Source organism: Diadema setosum, chromosome 4 (assembly GCF_964275005.1).
Source record: "Diadema setosum chromosome 4, eeDiaSeto1, whole genome shotgun sequence".
Taxonomy (NCBI): domain Eukaryota; kingdom Metazoa; phylum Echinodermata; class Echinoidea; order Diadematoida; family Diadematidae; genus Diadema; species Diadema setosum.
Genome location: NC_092688.1, coordinates 17,005,515 through 17,014,661, shown reverse-complemented (window position 1 = coordinate 17,014,661; position 9,147 = coordinate 17,005,515). Strand labels below are relative to the sequence as shown.

The following is a 9,147-nucleotide window of genomic DNA, read 5'->3' as shown; positions in this document are numbered from 1 at the left end:
GAATTATTTAGCAACAAACGCATGCAACACTATTCTAAACTCCGACAACCTGTATACAAGATTGAAAAATACTCTTATATACATTGCATGAGTTTATGTAAAATTTATATATAAGAGAGCTTCCACTGAGAAATGAAACAAACCATTTTTCTATAACTGGCTACTTCCCGTAAAAAGGAAAAATTGTGAATTATGATGACATTTTCATGCATGACAATGACGCCCCGAATTGCACTACAGCTGTATGCTTATGCTGTTTTTAACGAGAATATTTCAGTTTTTCTTTAACCTTTTCTTTTTCGTTCAGTTTACATCACGTTGTCAAGATTAAGCTCAGATTACTCTAAGCGGCAAAAATAAAATAACTGCAATTCAGAGTATAGATCCACTGGGAGGAAGACAGTCTCACGTATACAAAGGTGGCGCAAAATGTATTATTATTGACAAACATATTTTTTTCTTGTGCAGCTCTACAGGGAAAATGATTCACATTTTTCCACTTCATCGGAATGGAGAAAGTGCAGAAAGAGAGAAAAAGTATTTTCGATGAAGTCGCCAATTTCTTGTTGTCATAATACCTGAGATACACGATATGTCAAATTCGTGATGTAGCTGAAAACTAATGGGGTGTTGCAAGAAAGTCGAGTTGCAATATTGATTGCAAATATCATATTGCAAACTTTGCAATAGATAGATCAATTGCAACTTGCAATCAATTGCAAGTTTCCATTGCAAAAAAGGAGCTTGCAATTGATTGAAACTTCTTGCAACACCTCCTGAGAATGTCCTGAGTTGACTACAGCCTTTTGTTCAGCATCTTCGCCATGGTACGTAATAAATATCCTGTATCTCACAAGATATCACAGATCCTGTTACGCTACACATGCCCACAGTCAGTTCAGTCTCTGTAAAGCCTGTTTTTGTATAGCCATGCATGGCATTGTCATACAACCGATCATGTCACTGCTCAAGAGCCCAGTCCAATCAGACTTGCTGTTTTCGGATTCGATATGGGGTAGACACGTTCCCTGGCGACCACCAAGAGATTCAGGCGTTTCTTGTTTGCGTTCTTGGCCTGCTCGTGGACAAAATCAGTGACGTCACGAATGTTGACGATCCATTCTGTCCCGTACTTCCGTAATGTCTACAGAGGGCGAAACATGTGAGAAAATCAATGCAATAATATCTGTTCTTTTTCACACTATGTATATGGATAGAAAAGGTTTACTTCGACGACATTCATGTACTTTATTCATTTCATGAATATAATTATTGAAACAGAACATGAAAATACAATACGAAATTTCAGTCTGATACTTGACACATTAGAAGTAATCAAATCAAACTCAGAGAAATGTGAAAAGCAGGTGAGAGCAAGTGAGATGAATATCATCTCTTAAAAAAAAAAATAAATAAATAAAAAAAAAAAAAAACTAGTCGTGATTTCAACCCCTGGTCAGTAAAAACAGCATGGTATACGACATCTTGTTTTGTTTGATGTTGTTAGACAAATTTCATCTGTCGGATTGTTTCCTTTCTTGGCTCAAAAAATAATCAATATTCACTTTCATACATTCTCATACGCGCAAATGAAAAGAATACTTTCTTCACAGCCGAGGACTCACTTCTATTAGGCCCTATACGTACACGTATAAGTAAAATTTTATAGCCGACATAGCACACAGATCTTCGTTCACAATTTTAATGATGAATGATAATATTCATATAAAACAATGCTAAAGCAAATCATTTAAACAGACCGTAATTTATTTATTGCAAAATCTCTACTTTGATTCACAGATAATGAAGAGTACTAGTATTGTATTTGAGTTAAGTCTCGTATCAGCTTTCTGTCATGTTTGTCTAATCTTTCATTTCTTGTCTTCGCCCAATATTACAATTCCTGTAATTTGTTAATCTTGATGGAATTGAACAAATAAATTGAATTGAATTGAAAAAAAAAAATATTGAATTGAAAATTGAAATAAAGCATTATTTTAATTCTCACCTCCCCTTTCAATCCAAGTTGTATCGCTCTCCTTTGCACCTTTTCACCGTCGGGGGCGTGATCGGGATCCCACTGCAGTCTAACCTCGATGCCATCCTTCGTCAACCCCGCGTTCGCCTGCGCGCCCGGGGTGTACGCGCGCGAAAGAATCTCGTCAAAGGCGTCGCGCCTAATACGCACTGCCAAGACGCGCTCTTGTTTAGGCTTGGACGCCCAGCCGCATCGATACATCATCCAGAGGAAATTGGTTTTAATCCACGACATACGGGCGAAAGAAAAAGCTTCCCCTCCGAAGCTGGAATGGAAACAAATCAAACAATGAATTGTCACTCAGAAATACAAGAAAACGCATTTCCTATCCTACTAATAGGGCCTAACGTATTAACTGATTCTTATGATTACAATTCTTAGTTATACGAATCATTAGGTGGACGTACTGACTGGACTTAATATGAAAGTACTGTAAAATCATTACAACGTATACATTATTTTGTGGAAAATACAGGTATTGATACCCCTATTCACGTCAATCGTTTTACTCTTGTGACATGAGCGGAAATAGAAAGTTTGGATGAACCTACCACTAAATCACTGACTCTCGTGATTATGACAAAGTCTACCAATCGACAAATCAGTTCATAAATGCCACCTACAATGGATTATTTCAATAAATCAACGTACAAACAGACTATGAGAAAACCAGGGCCCCGTTTTATAAAGTCTTCAAATCAATCACAAGTCCCCAAATCAATCGCAACTTGCATTGCAGCTCACAAGAAACTTGTGATTGATTTCTATCACAAGTCTTTATAAGACAGGCCCCAGTTCTTCATCTCCATTTCATTGTTTGACAGGAAACAAAATTAAATACACACACAATCATAGCTGCTATTTAGTAGAAGACGTCAAGTTTGAGAAAAATCAGACTATCTATTGAAAAGTTATAATTTTTACAAGTTTTGGTGCTTTCCATCGCTGGATAAGAAAACTACCACACTGTTCATGACGTCATTTTGGACAGCAATTTAAAGAAAATTTGATGAAAATTCCACAAAATTTCATATTTCATGAAAAGAACACATTCCATCAACTTGTTAGTGACATACTTTATGTTAAGGGTAATGATTTTACCCCTGCTTTCTGAAAGAGGTCCCTATACATACCATTAATAACATTGTCAAGTGCTTATTCATTATGCTCAAGGTGAAAATATGTTGAATTGATATAAAGTGTACACTCTGCACTGCAAACATAAATTTCTTTGAAATTAGAGAGAGTGAGGGAGAGAAAAAAAGAAAGAAAGAAATGATGAAAAGGAGGGAGAGATCAGAGCGCAGTTCATTTAGGTTTCTTACCGTTGGTGCTTTACAGCCCAGTCCGCAATAGCTGGACAAAACGCCTGGTACACGACTATACTATTGTCATCGAACTGAGCGAGAATATGTTTCCCAGCTACGGGCCAGTGTACACGCTCCTGGTCGTTGTACGGCTCCGTTTCCCAGTCACTTCCCGTAGTAGCTGCGCTCGTGCAGGCCGCTAGATCCGATGAAGACATCTTTGCTGCTTCTCTTTCAGGTTTAATGGGAGTAAAGTATTAGAAGCGGTCCTTATAATATCAGGACGTCCTCCCTCTCCTTCAACAGTCGTGAAATTTCTGAGCTTGCGACACAGTCGCGTCACAGCGAACGGTGAATACTCTGTACGATCGCGGATTGCAACACAATCAAGCAACGATTTCCGCATTCGCTTACCCTATTATAGTCTTACTTCAAGACGGGGTGAGTAATGATGATTTTTAATTCATAGCACGAAGCTAAAATGACATTTTCCAGGCTTCACCGGGGAGTGTGCTGAAGAGTGATACGAAGACACACAAAACCACACACACAAGCATAATACACACTGATGCACGCACGCTGCAGATACTACAGGCATAGTAAGTACATACACACACACCCACGAGTATTCACACGCAACACTCACAAATATACGGGTATATAAACACAAACAAATTGAGATTATTTTCTGCTTTCATCTTCCTCTTTCTCTCGATCAGCTTACTAGGGTGATCATTGGATGTATCAAGTGGGAAAAAAAAAACAAATTAGAAACATGCTGTGAGCGTCTGTCTTTCACGTTGCACATGCCACATCGAAAAAAAAAGCAGAAAAAAGTCAATTAATACTCGACTGATGTACACAGAAAGCCAGTCTTTATTGATCCGTAGGCCCTATGCAGATATATACTACATTGGCTTGATCTGTCATACTAGCCTACTGTCTGTCGTGCAGTTTAAATACCTCCCCATGTTCATTTGTGAACATGATAAAATCAAAACATTTAGACTTTGATAGTAAATGAACAAGCAAGATGTGTAACACGCTGCGTTTGAAGGAGGCCAAACCCCAAATATAAATGTGGATCGAGTAAAATCAGCAATCTTTGAAAACAACGTCAACGAAAATTTTGAGGAAAATGGTACAATCGGTTTATAAGTTCTGAATTTTTGAAGTTTCAGATAAAGATAAGGATAGGGAGACTACTACAATTCATGACGTCATTATGGATAACAATAAAAAGAAATTTAAAGAGAATTCTGCAAAATTTATTTTTTCATGAAAAGTACCCATTCCATCGACTTTCGCTGTCATATTTATCTAAAGGGGAAATATTATTCCCATGCTTTCTGAAAGAGGTAAGTCAAGTGTTTTCTCAAACTGATGTGTTCTACTTTATATTCCTGTTTTCATTCAATCCACGCCAACCATTTGGGTTTGATGTGTGCACACATCGTAGGTTAAGCGAGAACTGCCCCCTCTAGCGATCAGTTCCGCTCAATTTCAGGTGGGGATATTCTATTGTACGTGTGATTCTTTGCGTCATATCTGTCGTATAGGTCTCTATCATTTTGCGTCAAATCAACTGAGTTTTTGCTTTTTTCTACATCGCCATCATTATTGTCATTTTAGGTGTGCGTCCTGGACTCGACCTCCACAATTCTTACAGTCCATTACCTATGTCATGTAGGCCCTATCACAGCTCACAAGTCATACTGCCAACGAGTCATACAGCCCATGAGTTATATATAGCTCACGAGTCATACAGTCCGCGAGCTTGAGAGAAAAGGGACCCACGAGCAAGACATCAAATAAAATATGCCCATTAGTGTCTAGCTCCTGCGCCTGTTTTGTCTTCTCTTTTGGTCACATTTTCCTGGTATACATGACCAAATAGTGTCTGTGCCATAATATTGCTACGTTACAATATATTTTATTTGCATTCTAAAACAAGTATTGTTGATAGTATGCTTGTATTATCACCATCACAATTCCTTAAATGTACAATGGTACATACAGTAGGTGAATTTAATATAAATTCATTTTATTGGCATATTGGTGTTGCTGTAGTTTCCATTCCAGTGTTTCACTAGCTTGGCTTTTTAGTGGAACACTCTCTTCCATCGTTATGAATGCTTCTTCTTTTTTGTTACCATGACAAAGTGTGCATTGTTCCTTTTCGTTGTTGTTGCTATGATACCATTCGTGCATATATTTTACATTGTATTCAATGAACTGTCCTTTCCAGCAAGATGAATGTCAAATTGACACATGTACCGCTTTGTATCATTTTTAATGGAAATGAATAAACTATTGAATTGAATTGAATTTTACTAGGTGTCCAGCTCAAGGGCTGTAATTGTAATTGATTCCACCATCGCCAGTTTCTATTCATTGTTGTCTTAACAATCTGTCGGCATCGCCGTCCTCACCTTTTTTTCTTCCTTTTTTTCAGTAGTTCCTTTCTCTTTCTTCTCCTCCGCTTTTATCGTGCTTCTCTAGTTCTTCTCCTTTCCTCCCTAATTCTTCTTTCATTTTATCACTTCTACACAACGAAACAATCAAAATCCTAAGAAGTTGTCGAGAAATTTATACCGCCATCAACCTTCTACCCTCCCCCCCCCCCCCTTTTTTTTTTTTTTTTTAATGCTGGCATTCCATGTTTTGGCTAGTCTTTCCCTTGTGTCTTTCATGAAACAAAGTTATTAGGTTCAAGAAGGATCCATTCTATTTACGGGCGCGAGGCCTTCGGCACTATAAATACAAGTACCGGTACCCGTTTCAAGCAGTCACCCTACAATTCATGAAACATATACGCCCCCACATGACGAGCGCAAGACAGGCTGCCCTTGCGCCCGTATGGGGAGTCGAAGCGGGCAGAAAACGCCATTAATATTTATTCACATTTAAAACAAAATGGGAACAACTTATTACTATTCCGTACGGAGCAAGGGATAAGGGTCCCCTGTACTCTTCTGATTGGATTGTGGGAGATGCTAGAAAGACGATTCGTGGCATTGTTCCCTTATCTAACTCCTCGCCGTTTTTTTTTTTTTCTCTCTCTCTTTAAGGGTAGGGTGTCATCTTTCGACTGCGAATGAGAGAAGTCGCGGAAACGATACCAGAGAAATTATTAATTTTCGGGAAAGTGCAAAATGTAAATGACGTCGTGACAACGAAGAGGATCAGGTAGAATTCTCCATTACCAGTCCTTTCAATTCATGGTGCGATGGAAGATATTCTATCCCTGCAAAAGCGGGACTTTGAATTCGGTGAACCGCGTCGCAAAATGACGTCGAGTTCTTCTGCCAATGGGCAAATGCAGATTAGAGAAAATATTCATGTTGGCGCGGTAAAACCTCCCAGCATAGAAGTCCCAAAGCAGTAAAATATCGTCAGAACATATAAAATCAACCAGGTAGTGTGTTTGCATTTTTTTTTTTTTTACTTTGCCGATCAATGCTCAAGGATGACTCCTTGATAAGACGAGGCTCGATGCTCTGGTAATGCTAATACGGAAAAAAGTATGTTATGTTCAGATCCCAAAACACGATTTTTTTTTTTGTTATAATTTATCAACATAACTTGCATAGTCGTATATGTAAACACTTTATTTGATTCAGAAATTAAGAAAAAAATATTTAAATGAAATGAAATTATTTTTACACTTGATAGACTGGAAAATACAATTGTTTTCAACATATATCATACCTCGTTACCTAACATAAATCCAAAGCGATGCCGATAATCTAAAGCCTATATATATATATATATATATATATATATATATATATATATATATAGATATATATATATGTTGATAAGGTAGTCCACGTGTTGGCAAGATAAAAAGATAAGTAACAAAGCTGCAACAAAGTTCATGCTGTATTCACCAACGGTTTATTTCTTCTGTGAAGAAATAAACCGTTGGTGAATACAGCATGAACTTTGTTGCAGCTTTGTTACTTATCTTTTTATAGATATATATAGATATAGATCGATAGATATTTCAGATTAGACTATTTACCTGGTCCAGTAATGATACATTATTTGACATGGAAGCTTTATAAAGCTAATGACAAACGGCCCAAGAGTGTGTGATGTTTAGAATGCTTGTTACTGTTAAAAGCAAAATATGAAACTACTTTGTCACCGGCACGCCATACGTTTAATTTCAATTCGAGGACGGCCAAGCCTTGCCCACCACTGTCTTTGTACTTGTCTCAATCGATGTTGTTGTTGTTTTTTTTGACACCGATTTGTTTAATGAAGATCACTCTCATACCCAGCAGAGTTGGATATCGTGATCGAGCACGATCGATACCAATGTTCAGAAGTGTAACTGACAGATGTAAAGAAAGTGAGACAGGGTGAGGGAGAAAAAAAAAAAATAACTCACCCCATACAATAAATATCCCACAATCTGATTGTCTGCAACTCGTAACACAGAATTGGCGGGACACCAATAGACGTCCACAAATTACGCGTGATAATGAGGGGCCGCGGTGGGGGATCGCACGGGGTGTTAGCTTTCCCGTCGTGTCCTCTGGCTTGTTGAAGACTTATCGTTCTTTTCTTTTTTTTTCTTTTTTTTTTCTTTTTTTTTTTTTGGGGGGGGGGGGTATTTTTCTGAAGAAGAAAAACAAAACACGGAACGTTTTCGGCCTCCCGTCATGCATGCTAATTCTAAAAGGAAAGAAACGAAACCCTTCCATTTATTATGATGATGTGAAATCCTCAATTTGCGAGTGACTCCTTATAATTTTGATAAAAATTTTCTTTCAGACACTGATGAGGGACATTTGGACACTTTCGAATGTTTTAGACACGAGAAAAAAAAAATGATCTGAAGACTGACATAATGTCAAAGAGCTAACAAGTTACGCATTTGTTTGAGAAAACAAGAATGTAACAGTAAAGATAATATGAACCTGAAACGTTCCGTTTTTCCTGGGTGTGTCGTCATTTCCTGTGGCATTCCTAATGTTTTACACATACGAGTGCACGTCACGAGTTCGACAACCACGAATCATACAGCCCTCGAGTCATACACCTCATAAGTCATACAGCCCACGGGTAATACAGCCCATGAGTGCGACACTAAGCAAACAAAGCCCACGAGATCGACACATGGAAGTCCCGTGTTGTATAATGTCGAACTCGTGGGCCTTATTTGCCTAGTGTTGAACTCGTGGGTTGTATGAGTATCGTTGTATGAGTATGAGTGTCGTTCTCGTCACACTGGTGCTCTCGGAGCAAATCATTTAAGCTAACTACAGAACAAGATCAACACACCGACGAGATTTAGTGATAAAGATAAAAGTCTTAAGTGTACCGTCATCTTTTACCCGAGTGTGTGGAGTATTCAAACTCCCCACCCCCCCCCCCAAAAAAAAATGATACTCTGTGAAGAGTCATTAGGCCTAGGTAGTAGACTTTGTTTTGTCTTTCTCGTTGTTTCATTATTTCAACAGCCTTCGCCGTTTTACACTCAGCTGAGCTTAGAGATTCGGGTTTTCCTCGACATTCGTCTGTTCGACGAAATTTGATTAAATAATCAATTTTCAAAAAATTCATCTCATGCTCAATATCGGCTAACTATATACGTACGATGTTTGTTTGTTTGTTTTTATTTCTGCATTCAATCAAATACAATTTGAATACAAATTTCAAAAAGTACCAAGACAAAGAATAGCAAATGCAGTGAAATAAATCGATAACAGTACACAAATAGATACACATAGGTGATTGCATTGAGCAATGTAGATACACAGAAACACAAAATAAACTATACAGTATTTT

General features: G+C 37.9%; 1 protein-coding gene across 1 annotated transcript; it reads right to left on the bottom strand.

Moving 5' to 3' along the window:
- Positions 1–871: 871 nt before the first annotated feature.
- Positions 872–3,665, bottom strand: LOC140226954 (uncharacterized). Its single transcript, XM_072307388.1, has 3 exons — positions 3,364–3,665; positions 2,009–2,303; positions 872–1,144 (listed from the first exon to the last, which is right to left on the bottom strand). Exons 1-3 carry the CDS (start codon positions 3,561–3,563, stop codon positions 968–970), a joined length of 672 nt encoding a protein of 223 aa, XP_072163489.1. The 5' UTR covers positions 3,564–3,665; the 3' UTR covers positions 872–967.
- Positions 3,666–9,147: the final 5,482 nt, after the last annotated feature.